The sequence below is a fragment of the Pipistrellus hanaki genome (genome assembly GCF_964339955.1).
Source record: "Pipistrellus hanaki genome assembly, chromosome: 20".
Taxonomy (NCBI): Eukaryota; Metazoa; Chordata; class Mammalia; order Chiroptera; family Vespertilionidae; genus Pipistrellus; species Pipistrellus hanaki.
The window spans coordinates 2,833,712-2,847,837 of NC_140522.1; the positions used below are offsets into that span (position 1 = coordinate 2,833,712).

The window sequence follows — 14,126 nt, forward strand, 5'->3', positions numbered from 1 at the left end:
GGGAGTGATGGCGGGGGGGGGGGGGGGAGAAGGATGCTGATTCTGTCAAATAAGAACATCGAAAAGCATGTCTGCCCTCTCAGATTCTGCCAATTTACCAGGAGCTTAAACTGCATGGTCTATGCAGAGCTTTACTATTCGTAGGAAATAGAATTGCATGTTGTGGGCTTCCTTTTCCCAGGTCTTTAAAAGCCCTAGAGCCGGTGTGGCTCAGTGGCTAGAGCGTCGGCCTGCGGACTGAAGGGTCCCGGGTTTGATTCCGGTCAAGGGCACATGCCGGGGTTGCAGGCTCGATCCCCAGTAGGGGGCGTGCAGGAGGCAGCCGATCTATGATTCTCTCTCATCGTGGATGCTTCTATCTCTCCCTCCTTCTCCCTTCCTCTCTCTCTAGAAACCAATAAAAACATACATTTTTTTTTTTTTTTTTTTAATGAGGTAGGGGGAGTAGTTTTGCAATCCATGAGCGGCTCTGCGTATAACAAGGAGAGATGAAAGCGGTGGGGTTTCAGACGTGAGTTTTCAGCCGCCGCCTCGAACGTGTTATATTTAGAAACGCAATTTAAACCGCGGCCGCCGCTGTCGCAGCAGCGGCCCTCTTCCCAGACCACCCTCTGATAGGAAGGGGGAGGGGCGGGCTGTCCACGGGGGGCTGGCGAGGCCTGGCCCCGAGTCCCGGCTCGGTCCTCACGGAACAGCTGCGAGCGGGTGAAATTTCCTCTTGAATCCTGAGTAGGTCATAGATGAATGGGGGCGGGAATACGGTCTCAGCATTAAAAAATGGAAACCAGGGCCCTGCCCTGACCAGTTTGGCTCAGTGGATAGGGCCGCATACACACACACACACACACACATACACACACACACACACACACACACACACATTGACTTCAGAGGGGAAAGGAGAGGGACCGAGAGAAACATCCATGATGAGAGAGAACCATGGACGGGCTGCCTCCTGCACGCCCCACCCTGGGGATGGAGCCCACAACCCGGGCCTGTGCCCTGACCGGGAATCGAACCGTGACCTCCTGGTTCCTAGGCCGATGCTCAGCCCCGGAGCCACGCCGGCCGGCCGGGCTCTCTTTTGCCTTCTGAGCAGCCTTTGGCCGCTCCCTGTCTCCCACCCGAGCAGAGCAGACACGCAGCCTGTCCCCCCGGACACTCACGTGGATGGGCGAGGCGGGGTCTGGCTGGACGCTCTGGAACGCGAAGCAGAAGGGCCTGCGTCAGCGACAGGGGGCTGAGGGTGCGGCGGGGGGCCGGGGGGAGACTGGAGGGGCGGGGGCGCTTGCCTTGAGCAGGGAGTACTGGCAGCCGGCCATCACCAGGCAGAAGAGCAGCGCCCACAGGTCCTTGCAGAGCCCGCGGCTCAGCGTCAGGAAGCCCAGCAGCGACACCAGCACGACCAGCGAGACGGCCAGCACGTTCTCCCTGATGTCCTCCGTCCTGCGGGGACAGAGGGGGCGCGGGGGGCCTGGTCGTCTGTCCCCGGAGAACCCCGCGTGCGCCCCGAGCAGAGGGCCCGGCCGCCGGGCGGTTCCCTCCGGGAATCGAACCGTCGAACCGTGGCCTCCTGGTTCCTAGGTGGACGCTCAGCCACGGAGCCACGCAGGCCGGCCGGTCAGGCTCATGCCTCCCATTTTATATATTTTTTATTTTTATTTTTTTAATATATTTTATTGATTTTTTTTTTTTTACAGAGAGGAAGAGAGAGGGATAGAGAGTTAGAAACATCGATGAGAGAATCGTCGATCAGCTGCCTCTTGCACGCCTCCTACCGGGGATGTGCCCGCCACCAAGGTCCATCCCCTTGACCGGAATCGAACCCAGGACCCTTCAGTCCGCAGGCCGATGCTCTATCCACTGAGCCACCCCGGTTTCGGCTCACGCCTCCCATTTTAACTGCCGAGCGACCGCGCCTTTCCTCGTCCGGATCGCACTGCGCCGGCAGGTTCACAGCACACGCGTGTGCGACCTGAGCGTGTCCCCGAGAACCCCAGGGACCCGCGTCCCCCCCGACGGGCGTGCCCTGAGCCGGCCCCGCGCCCGGCGTGTCCTCGGCCCCCCCCTTACCGGTCCAGTAGCGCCAGCAGCGCCAGGCGGTCGTACCAGACCTTGACCCTCTTGCCGGGGAAGACGAGGAACCTGTAGAACTGGTCGCGGCTGAACTTCCCCGGGGCTGACGAGCAGGACGAGGCCTCCAGATCCTGGCTCCGGTGCTGCCAGGCCGGGGGGGGGGTGGGGTGGGGGAAGGGGGGGGGAGAGAGAGAGAGAGAGAGAGAGAGAGAGAGAGAGAGAGAGGCGGTTCACACGGATGTGCAGCCGCCCGAGAGGCACCTCGTCGTGTGCGAGAACAAGACGCAGATGCTCGCCCTGGCCGGTGTGGCTCAGTGGATAGAGCGTCGGCCTGCCAACCGAAGGGTCCCAGGTTCGATTCCGGTCAAGGGCATGTGCCTTGGTTGCGGGCACATCCCCAGTGGGGGGCGTGCAGGAGGCAGCTGATGGATGTTTCTCTCTCATCATCGATGTTTCTAACTCTCTATCCCTCTCTCTTCTTCTCTGTGGAAAAGTCAATAAAATATATATATATATATATATATTTTAAAAAAGCAGATGCTCATGTTTTGGAACGTAAACCAACACAGTTCATAAACCAACGCACCTCGCTTCCACGATGCTACGCCCTCTGCTCACCGCTTCACAATACTACTGTTTCACTTTCGTTGTTTTAATTATTATTGTTTTTTATTGTTATTATTATTATTATTGATTTCAGAGAAGAAGAGAGAGGGAGAGATAGAAACCTCCATGATAAGAGAGAACCATGGATCGGTTACCTCCTGCACGCCCCCCCCCCACCTCACTGGGGTCCATGCCCTTGACCGGAATCGAACCCGGGACCCTTCAGTCCGCAGGCCGACACTCTATCCACTGAGCCACACTTGGTTTCGGCGAGACTGTCCTTCTTAAACCCAACGTGTTTAAAATAGACCTCTGCCTCCCTCGCCGGCTTCCAAAATGTGGCTGCGTTGCCACGTGGGGGCCTCCTGGACGGATGGAGTGACACGGCCCCGGCCCAGGACGTCCCTCTCGGGCCACACCTGCCCCACGCTGCCAGCATGCCCTGGACACCGGGCTCCGACGCCTGCCTCCGGGGGGCTCCGCACAGCGAGGGGGGACGTTCCGGGGGGGGGGGCGGGGGCGGGGGGGAGGGGGCAGGGGGGAGACGTACCCGGGGGCTGGCCGGCTGCGTCCTCTGTGCCACCATCAGCAGCAGCTGCTGCTGCAGCGGGCTCAGAGCGGCGTCTCCTGAGGACGGGTCGGGGCTCCCTGAGCTGGAGCTGGAGGAGCTGACCGGGGCGTCTCTGCGGAAAGGGGGGGTGGGGGGGAACAGAGCCGGGTTACCCGCTGCTGGGCTCGGGGTCAGCGTGTCACACACAGCGCGGGGCGCCGGGGACCCCGTTGCGGGCGGCGGGGCCAGGGAGGGTGGCAGGGTGCATGCAGAGCCACTTCCGGGGGGAAGGCCAGGCTATCGGGGTGCAGGAGCCCCCCAAGGCCGTCTAGGGCGACAGCCTTCACGTTCTCTGTGTGTGTGTGTGTGTGTGTGTGTTTTGTTTTTTTTTAAGTTTTTATTTATATCAGAGAGGAAGGAAGAGGGAGAGAGAGCAACATCAGTGAGGATCAAGAGCATGTGCCTCGGTTGCGGGCACATCCCCAGTGGGGGGCGTGCAGGAGGCAGCTGGTCGATGTTTCTCTCTCATCGATGTTTCTAACTCTATCCCTCTCCCTTCCTCTCTGTGAAAAAAACACCAATAAACTATATATTTTTTAAAAATAAATAAATAAAGCAGCGCCCTTTTGAAAACTCGGGCCTGCTCTGTAGACTTTTAAACAGGGGTTCTTGTGTTACAGTCTGGGAACAGCCAGCTCTGCTTTTGTTAGGACAGAGACATGCATCTGTGCGTGTGAGATAACGGACGGACGGGCAGAGGGGGAGCCGGCCGGGCCGCCAGCGCGGGGCCTGGGCGCCACCAAGTGGCCGCCGCCGGGACTGTGACCATCGGAGCTGAACCCCACTGCGTCCCCGCTGCTTCCCAGGGGGGTGGGCAGAGGAGGGGACTCCAAGCTCAACCCTTGAGCCACGCCGGGGCCGGTACAGGTTTTCTTTCTCTTTCCACACGAAACCCACACGTGGACTCCTACCAGTGGCCACGCACAGCCACGTCCCCGCCTCAGCTCGGTCAGCAGCCGCCACGCGACCGCATACATCCCCGGGCACAGAGCTCACTCACCCGGCGGGAGAGAGGCCGTCGTGGCTCGGCGGCTGGTGCTGGGCCGGGCCGTCTTTCTGAGTCCCAGACCTTAAGTAGCAGGACCGAATCTCTCCTGTGAACACACAGCATTCCGGCAAAGAATGTAACTCTGCCTTTCTTTCTTTTCTTCTTCTTTTTTTTTTATAATATATTTTATTGATTTTTCACAGAGAGGAAGAGAGAGGGGTAGAGAGTTAGAAACGTCAATGAGAGAGAATCATCGACCAGCTGCCTCTTGCATACCCCCTACTGGGGATGTGCCCGCAAGCAAGGTCCATGCCCTTGACTGGAATCGAACCCGGGACCTTTCCGTCCACAGGCTGACGCTCTATGCACTGAGCCAAACCGGTGCCGGCTGTAACTCTACCTTTCTTACGTTAGAAGGAGCGCGTATGGAACTGCTTGAATAAAAAGCAGGCCCTGGCCGAAACCCGGTGTGGCTCAGTGGATAGAGCGTCGGTCTACGGACTGAAGGGTCGCAGGTTCGATTCCGGTCAAGGGCATGTACCTTGGCTGCGGGCATAATATCCCCAGTAGGAGGTGTGCAGGAGGCAGCTGATCGATGACTCTCTCTCATCGATGTTTCTAACTCTCATCTCTCTCCCTTCCTCTCTGTACAAAATCAATAAAATATATATTTTTTAAAAAAAAGTGGGCCCCGGCCTGTGTGGCTCCGGTGGCTGAGCGCCGTCCCATCACACCGCAGGCTCACCGTGGCCGTCGATGAAGACGTGCATGGCGTCCATGGACATCTCCTCTTGCCCCGAGGTCTCGGGCCCGCTGATGACCTGCAGGACGGAGCTGTCCTGCTGGGACGTGACCCGGTAGATGATCTGCCTCTGCCTGTGGCCCTGGAAACTGCACACACACACACACACACACATGTGCACACACACACGCGCACACACACACACACAAACACACACACGCACACACACACACGCACACACACACACACACACGGGGTTCACACAGGGCCTCAGGGGGCGCGCCCGCAGTCCCCGGGGCGAGGCCAGGCAGGCCGCTGTCCTTACAGGGCCGTGACCTTGGCGGGCTCCGTGTGCGCGGGGCTGGGGCTGGGGCTGGGGCTGGGGCTGGCGTGCTCCTGGCTCTGCGCGTCCAGCTTCCCGGGCTTGGCGTGGCGTCCCCGGTCCACGGTCTCGCTCTTCCTCTCCTGGGAGCCGTGGTCTGCAAAGCGTGGCTTCACGTGTTCATATGGGATGGGACCAGGAAATGAACCCGAAAGAGTTTGGACACAAGCAGCCCAAACGGAAACAAGGGCAGAGAGGACCTCGGAATGGCTCCCGGGAATTCAGAGCACATTTAAATACGTGTTTGGGTCCCTGCTGATTTGGCTCAGTGGATAGAGCATCGGTCGGCCTGCGGACTGGAGGGTCCCGGGTTCGATTCCGGTCGAGGGCATGTGCCTTGGTTGCGGCACATCCCCAGTGGGGGGTTGGGGGGGGCGTGTAGGAGGCAGCTGGTCGATGTTTCTCTCTCATCAGTGTTTCTGAATCTCTATATCTTTCCCTTCCTCACTGTAAAAAATCAATAAAATATATTTTTTTTAAAGAAATTTTTCATAAATACATTTTTGGGCACTAGCTGGTGTGGCTCAGTGGATAGATTGTCAGCCTGTGGACTGAAAGGTCCCAGGTTCAATTCCGGTCAAGGGCATGGACCTTGGTTGCTGGCACATCCCCAGTGGGGGGCGTGCAGGAGGCAGCTGATGGATGTTTCTCTCTCATCGATATTTGTAACTCTCTATCTCTCTCCCTTCTTCTCTGTAAAAAAAAAAAAATCAATAAAACATATTTAAAAAACAAAAATATGCCAAAAACCGGTGTGGCTCAGTGGCTAGAGCATCAGCCTGGGGACTGAAGGGTCCCAGGTTCGATTCTGGCCAAGGGCATGGACCTCGGTTGCAGACAAATCCCCAGTGGGGGGTGTGCAGGAGGCAGCTGATTCTCTCATTGATGTTTCTAACTCACTATCTCTCTCTCCCTTCCTCTGTGTAAAAAAATCAATAAAAATATATTTTAAAAGTAAAAATAAATTAAAAAACAAAACAAAAACGGATCCATCGCTTCTCCTCACACCTCCTCCAAACCGAAGCTCTGATGCTCACGGTCCTGTCCTGAGGCAGGGACTAGTGAGGGCTGGCCCCTTCCGCAAACGCCAGCGCCCCCACCAGGCACAACACAAAATCTCAGAGGCAGATACCAAATCACAGAGGCAGACAACAGGGAGAGACCCCTCCATCTCCCCCTCCGTCTCCCCCGGTGGGACTCACCTCCAGGCGGCCGGCCCTCCCTGCCCGGCTCCGCGGGGCCGCGCCTCCGGCCGCCCGCCCCCACGGTGGCCGTGCTGATGGACTCCAGCAGGGAGACGAACTCCAGGAAGCTGGACTCGTTGGGTGCCTGCCCCTCCTTGGCCTCCAGGTCGGACTTGGACGTGGGCATGGCCCGCTCCTTCTCCTGCCCGCCTTCCGCGGGGCCTCTGCTCAGGAGGACCTCGGTGCCGCTGTCCACGCTCAGCACCCGGGCGTGCCGCTTCTCCTGGCTGCTCCTGCACGTCGAGGGGTCCAGGCTGGCCGGGCCGGCCCTTCCCCGCTCGCCCCCGGGGGCCTCGGGGTCCCGGGGTGGGTGTCCTGGGCCCTGGGCCTCCGCCGTCCACCTCTCCTCGGGGGCCCCCTGGTCCGCGCCCCGGTCCTCGGGCAGCTCCAGGGTGATGACGGGGATTCTCTGCTCCAGGTTGGGGGGGCCGGCCCCCCCGGGGGTGGTCCCCTCGGGGCCGCCCCCCTGCAGGGGGAGTGAGCTCTCCAGGTCGGTCTCGGAGCCCCGGGCGCTGCTCATGGTGATGACGATCTTGATGGGCTCCTGCCGGGGGCTCCGAGGGTCCCCGGGCGCAGAGGCGGCCATCAGGGTCACGGCCAGGTCGCCCTCGGAGACATCCCTTTGCAGGTTCAAGGGCGGGTCCGCCCGGCGGGAGGGGTCCTCCGGGGGGTGCCCAGGGCGGGGGGTGCCGGTGTGGCACTGCGGCCAGCTGCGGCTCAGGCTCTCCCGGGGCGGCCGCTCCCGGGCGGGGCCCTGGGCATCATGGTTTGTTACCGGGTTCTCGCTCCCCGTGTCCTGCAGGTCCGAGTGGGAGGCGGACAGGTGCGGCCGCTCCCTCGGGGGGCGCTCCAGGCCGCCCTCCGACCGGTGGCGGAGACGGAGCTGCCCCCTGCCCCCTCCGGCCCGCCCTCTGCCGTCCTCTCCGGCCCCGGCCGGCTCCGGGCGTCCGGCCGGCGGGGTCCCGGCTCCCGGCACCGAGGCTTTGGAAGGAGGGGAGCTGTCCCTGGGGGCGCCAGGTGGGGTGGGCGCCGCCGGGGTCACCACCGGTTGGTCGTCTGCCAGAATGACACCTGCCATCCAACAACAAGAGCAACTTTATTAGCACTGGAAACGCACGGAGAATGGCCCAGGCCGAGACCGGATAGGGACCAAGCTGGAAACAGCAGCAGCGCCACAGCGCATGGGTGCTTGTTGGGAAAAGATCAGCTTTGTGCCCTGGCCGGTGTGGCTCGGTGGATAGAGCGTCGGCCTGCGGACTGAAGGGTCCCAGGTTCGATTCCGGCCAAGGGCATGGACCTTGGTTGCGGGCACATCCCCAGTGGGGCGTGTGCAGGAGGCAGCTGGTCGGTGTTTCTCTCTCATCATTGTTTCTAACTCTCTCTTCCTCTCCCTTCCTCTGTAAAAAAAAAAAAGTCAATAAAATATGTTTTGTTTTGTTTAAAAAAAAACAAAAAACAAAGAGCAGCCCTAACCGGTGTGGCTCAGTGGATAGAGCGTCGGCCTGTGGACTGAAGGGTCCCAGGTTCGATTCCGGCCAAGGGCATGGACCTCGGTTGCGGGCTCATCCCCAGTGGGGGGTGTGCAGGAGGCAGCTGATCAGTGTTTCTCTCTCTCATTGATGTTTCTAACTCTCTATCCCTCTCCCTTCCTCGCTGTAAAAAAAATCAATAAAATCTGTTTAAAAATAAAAAATAAAATAAATAAAAAACGAAGAGTAAAAGAAAGAAAGTAAAAGGATAACTATGCCGTCTCAGGCACAGCTCGCATTTCCAACGACTTCGCTGGGATTCTCTCTCCCGACACCATTTCTCCCTCCGCGGGGGGCCGTGCTGTGAGGAGACACTGACTGCCGGCCACATGCACTCACCTTTGAGGTCCTCCGCGGTTTCCTGAGCAGGCAGCTCCTGAAGAAATGAGAGAAGGACAATCAATACACGGCTCAGCTCACTGCCCCTTCCCGGCAGTCAGCAGCCACTGCCCTGCCCGGTGGCCTGTGGGGAAGAGACGCTCCCGTCACCGCACTGCTCACGCTTCCAGTAAGATGGGCAAAAAAAAAAAAAAAATGCAAAATTGCCGGAACCGGTGTGGCTCAGTGGATAGAGCACCAGCCTTCGGACTGAAAGGTCCCGGGTTCGATTCCGGTCAAGGGCATGGACCTTGGTTGCGGGCACATCCCCGGTGTGGGGGCGTGCAGGAGGCAGCCGATCGATGTTTCTCTCTCATCGATGTTTCCAACTTTCTATCTCTCTCCTTTCCTCTCTATAAATAATAATAATAAAAAAAATCAATACAATATATATATATTTTTTTAAAAAATGCAGAATCATCGGCATGGAGACATCCTCCATCTGTGATAAAAGGGAGTTCTCCTAGGAATGGCCCTTCATCATACCGGGACTGTCAACCAGCCAGAGAGGAGGTGCGTGCAGGAATGTAGCATAGGCCCTGGCCGTGTGGCTCAGTGGGTAGAGCCTCTGCCTGCGGGTTGAAGGGTCCCCGGTTGGATTCCCGGCCCCGGGGAAGGGGACTGGGGGAGCCGACACTCACCGGCAGCCCCGAGGAGCGGTGGGAGCTGGGGTTCCGGCCTGGAGAGCCGCAGCCCAGGGGGGGCGTGCAGCTGTTCCGGTCGCACTCGCCCTTCTTGCCGCTGCCGGCCAGCTGGGTATGGCTAATCCCACAGGAGAGACACAAGAACAGAGGAGTCAGCCATCAGAACCGGGTCACTGGTTCGAACCTGGGACCCCCCCCCCGGACCATTTTCCCCGAGGCTCCACTGCGTCAGGACCATCGCATGCAGATTAAGTGTTTAAGACAGAGTCATAGACGGACGTGACTTTAAAATTAGACATGTGCCTGGCTGGTGTGGCTCAGTGGGTGGAGCGTCGACCTGTGAACCAGGAGGTCCCAGGGTTCGAATCCCGGTCAGGGCACATGCCCAGTTGCAAGCTCGATCCCCAGGGTGGGGCGTGCAGGAGGCAGCTGATCCATGGTTTTCTCTCATCGTGGATGTGTCTACCTCTCTCTCCCTCTCCCTTCCTCTTTGAAATCAATAAATATTTTATTTTATTTTTTAAATATATTTTATTGATTTTTTTTTTTTTTTTTTTTTTTTTTTTTTTTTTTTTTTTTTTTTTTACAGAGAGGAAGGGAGAGGGACAGAGAGCTAGAAACGTCGATGAGAGAGAAACATCGACCAGCTGCCTCCTGCACACTCTCTACTGGGGATGTGCCCGCAACCAAAGCACATGCCCTTGACCTGTAACCAACCTGGGACCCTTCAGTCCGCAGGCTGACGCTCTATCCACCGAGCCAAACAGGTGGCAGCATCAATACATATTTTAATCCGAATGAAAACGATTAAATGAGGCGCCGACGCCGGAGTCAGCGTGCTACCTGGGGGTCTTGTGGCTCGGCGTGTGCTCGCTGCTGGCCTCTCTGTGTTTGCTGGGCCTCTCCCTCTTCCGGGAGGGCCTTCGCCGAACGGCTTCCCCTTCATCGAACATGAGGTGCAGGCGGTAGCTGACCAGTTTGATCACTGCGAAGAGCAGAGCCACGGAACTGCAGTAGAGAAACACGGCGAAGGCGCTGGGAGGAAGCGCCTAGAGGAGAGAGGAGAGAGGAGAGGGTCACGTGTTTATAGGTCTCCCTTCCTTTTCTTCTTTTCTTTTTTAAAAAAAATATGTGTTATTGATTTTCCACAGAGAGGAAGGGAGAAGGATAGAGAGTTAGAAACATCGATGAGAGAGAAACATCGACCAGCTGCCTCTTGAACACCCCTTACCGGGGATGTGCCCGCAGCCAAGGTCCATGCCCTTGACCGGAATCGAACCTGGGACCTTTCAGTCCGCAGGCCGACGCTCTATCCACTGAGCCAAACCGGCTTCTGCATACCTTTCTTTTTTATATATATATATTTTATTGATTTTTACAGAGAGGAACAGAGAGGGATAGAGAGCTAAAAACATCGATGAGAGAGAACCATCGATCAGCTGCCTCTTGCACACACCCCACTGGGGATGTGCTCGCAACAGAGGTACATGCCCTTGACCGGAATCGAACCTGGGACCACCCCCCCCAGTCCGCAAGCCAATGCTCTATCCACTGAGCCAAATCGGTTTTGGCTCAATTTGCTTTTAAATGTACAATATAATCTGATGTGAAATGGCTGAGTCCTACGGTAATTCTGTTTAATTTTTCAAAAATATATTTTTTTTATTGACTTCAGAGAGGAAGGGAGCGGGGGAGAAGAGAGAGAGAAACAGCCACGCTGAGAGAGAATCAGGGACAAGCTGCCCCTGCACGCCCCACCCTGGGGATGGAGCCCGCAACCCGGGCCGGTGCCCTGACCGGGACTCCATCCCTGACCTCCTGGTTCCTAGGCCGACGCTCAGCCCCTGAGTCACACCGGCGGGGCCTGATTCATGTTTTGAGGACCCGCCATCCTGCTTTCCACGTGACTGCACCACTTTACACCACATCAGGCGTATTGATAACTTACGGGATGACTTTTCATCTCCGGAGCAGCCTGGAGACTCGCATGCTGGCTCCCCGGGGACGGGCTATAAATAGCACGGTGCCCGGTGAGAACACACCGCTTCCCGGGGGCCCAGGAAGAGGGATCCTACTTCAAACGGACAAATCAAAGGGCTGTGGGAGGCCGGGGTCTGGGCCCCCACCCCATCACCCGCTGCATCCCCTTCCCGCAAACCCCGCTGTGCAGGCAGGGGAGGGAGCAGGCAGACGTGCAGGCAGCCAAGCCAATGACCTTGGTGAGTCACTTCTTTAGGTTTTTTTTTTGTTGTTGTTGTTGTTGTTGTTTTTAAATGTATTTTTATGGATTTCAGGGAGGAAAAGAGAGGAGGGAGAGAGAGAGACAGAAACAGCCATGATGAGCCCTAGCTGGTTTGGCTCAGTGGATAGAGCGTCAGCCTGCAGACTCAAGGGTCCCAGGTTCGATTCCGGTCAAGGGCATGTATCTTGGTTGCGGGCACATCCCTAGTGGGGGGTGTGCAGGAGGCAGCTGATGGATGTTTCTCTCCCATCGATGTTTCTAACTTTTCCTCTCCCTTTCTCTCAGTAAAAAGTCGATGAAATATATTTAAAAAAGAAAGAAAGAAAGAAAGAAAGAAAGAAAGAAAGAAAGAAAGAAAGAAAGAAAGGAACAGCCATGATGAGGGAGAATCATTGACCTTCCCCGTCACACCTCCTGAGTATCAGAGCCAGCGCTGTCCTTCAGGAGGCAGGCCCAGCGGCTGGGGTAGCTTTTGCCTCTCTATCCCATCCCCCCTCCATCCCATCCCCCCTCCACCCTGTCTCCCCTCCACCCAGCCTGACTCCCCTCCATCCTGTCCCCCTCCACCCTGTCCCCCCCAACCCTGTCTCCCCTCCACCCTGTCCCCCTCCGTCCTGTCCCCCCTCCACCCTGTCCCCCTCTGTCCTGTCCCCCCTCCACCCTGTCACCCTCCACCCTGTCCCCCCTCCACCCTGTCCCCCTCCGTCCTGTCCCCCCTCCACCCTGTCCCCCTCCACCCTGTCCCCCTCCGTCCTGTCCCCCTCCGTCCTGTCCCCCTCCGTCCTGTCCCCCTCCGTCCTGTCCCCCTCCACCCTGTCCCCCTCCACCCTGTCCCCCTCCGTCCTGTCCCCCTCCACCCTGTCCCCCTCCACCCTGTCCCCCTCCACCCTGTCCCCCCTCCATCCCACCCCCCGGCCTCAGGCCCCCGCTCGCTCACCAGATGCAGGGCCAGCGGCAGTAGCAGCAGGAACAGCCACAGGTACAGGTGGCAGCTGTTGGTGAACTTGCTGTGCTCGGGGTCGTGGTACCAGCCGCCCGTGAGCGCGGCCCACACGCCCTGGCGGAGCAGCTGCAGCACCTGGGACCCCATGTCCGCGGCCCGGGGCTGGGGGGCCCCCCTCCCCCGCTGCCTGCGGCGCCCGCTCAGCGCTAACGCCGCCCCCGGGCCGCGCCCCCGCGGGCTCCGCAGCGCCCTCCGCCGCCCCGCGCCCCACCCGAGCCGCCCTCCTGCCCAGATGCGCGGCCCGCGGCGCCGGAGCCCGCCGCTGCCTCCCGGCAGGTGAGCGCCATGGCCATGGCCGCGGGAGGAAGGATTTTCCCAGGATGCACCGCGCGGCCGCTAGGACGATGTGCCAGCGGCTGTGCCCAGCGCCCGCCCCATACCCCCCATCCGTGCACAGCTCTCCCCGGGGTGCGGGGTGACACCTCCGGGCACTCGTCTTCAGCCTCTGCTCTCTCCCTGCCCCCCCCCTTTTTTAAATGTATTTTTATTGATTTCTTTTACAGAGGGGAAGGGAGAGGGATAGAGTTAGAAACATCGATGAGAGAGAAACATCCATCAGCTGCCTCCTGCACACACACACACACACACACACACACACACCCCGCCACTGGGGATGTGCCAGCAACCAAGGTCCATGCCCTTGCCTGGAAATGAACCTGGGACCCCTCAGTCTACAGGATGATGCTCTGTCCACTGAGCAAAACCGGTTTTAGCTGGGGGAATAGTTTTAAATTTCTCAAATTTCTCTTCTCTCTCTCTCTCTCTCTCTCTCTCTCTCTCTCTCTCTCTCTCTCTCTCTCTCTCTCTCTCCCTCTCCCCGTCCCTCTCCCTCTCTCTCCTCTCTCTCTCCTCCTCTCTTTCTAAAAATCAATAACAACATATCCTTGGGGGGAAAGAATAAGCAAAAGCAGAGTGGTCTGCCCAGATTGGTTTGGCTCAGTGGATAGATGGTCAGCCTGCGGACTGAAGGGTTCGGGGTTCAATTCCGGTCAAGGGCAAATGCCCAGGTTGCTCGATCCCTAGTAGGGGGCATGCAGGAGGCAGCCAATTAATGATTCTCATCATTGTTTCCATTTCTCTCCCTCTCCCTTCCTCTCTGAAGTCAATTTTAAAAATATGCATATATATTAAAGCAGAGTGGTCTTGACTCCGTTGTAACACTGGGTGGCACCAGCACGCTGCTCCTGATACAGTGAAAGGCAGTCAGTCCAGTGGCTGGTCTTACGAAGCAGGAAAAGGCTCTGCACAAAGGGTGAATTCCGGACTCCAGAAAGCCGGACCCCAAATGACAGCTCCCCTTTCCCCTCATGTCTTTTTTTTTTTAATATATTTTATTGATTTTTGTACAGAGAGGAAGGGAGAGGGATAGAGAGTGAGAAACATCAATGAGAGAGAGTCATCGACCAGCTGCCTCCTGCACACCCCCTACTGGGGTTATGCCCGCAACCAAGGTACATGCCCTTGACGGGAATCGAACCTGGGGCCCTTCAGTCCCCAAGCCGACGCTCTATCCATTGAGCCAAACCGGTCCCGGCTCCCCCTCATGTCTTGTGACGTGTGTATTGTGTGTGTGTGTTGTCGGCGACTGTTCTTGCTTATTCTTTAAATTGCTTTCTCTAAACCTTTTTTATACAAATGAGTGTCCCTGGAGAACAGGTTAGAAATAACTCACTCACTCACAC

The 14,126-nt window shown here is 57.9% G+C and overlaps 1 protein-coding gene across 1 annotated transcript in view; it reads right to left on the reverse strand.

Moving 5' to 3' along the window:
• PCNX2 (pecanex 2) overlaps positions 1 to 12,584 on the reverse strand; it is a 40,927-nt gene extending 28,343 nt beyond the window's left edge. The window contains exons 1-12 of the mRNA XM_084868648.1: positions 12,379 to 12,584; positions 10,043 to 10,248; positions 9,197 to 9,317; positions 8,517 to 8,553; positions 6,607 to 7,719; positions 5,348 to 5,501; positions 5,026 to 5,171; positions 4,293 to 4,386; positions 3,233 to 3,365; positions 2,074 to 2,219; positions 1,293 to 1,446; positions 1,167 to 1,199 (exon numbers count right to left, since the gene is read on the reverse strand). Coding sequence (XP_084724774.1) covers positions 1,167 to 1,199; positions 1,293 to 1,446; positions 2,074 to 2,219; positions 3,233 to 3,365; positions 4,293 to 4,386; positions 5,026 to 5,171; positions 5,348 to 5,501; positions 6,607 to 7,719; positions 8,517 to 8,553; positions 9,197 to 9,317; positions 10,043 to 10,248; positions 12,379 to 12,531 — 2,490 coding nt within the window. The 5' untranslated portion in view covers positions 12,532 to 12,584. The remainder of the gene's footprint in view (positions 1 to 1,166; positions 1,200 to 1,292; positions 1,447 to 2,073; positions 2,220 to 3,232; positions 3,366 to 4,292; positions 4,387 to 5,025; positions 5,172 to 5,347; positions 5,502 to 6,606; positions 7,720 to 8,516; positions 8,554 to 9,196; positions 9,318 to 10,042; positions 10,249 to 12,378) is intronic.
• Positions 12,585 to 14,126: the final 1,542 nt, after the last annotated feature.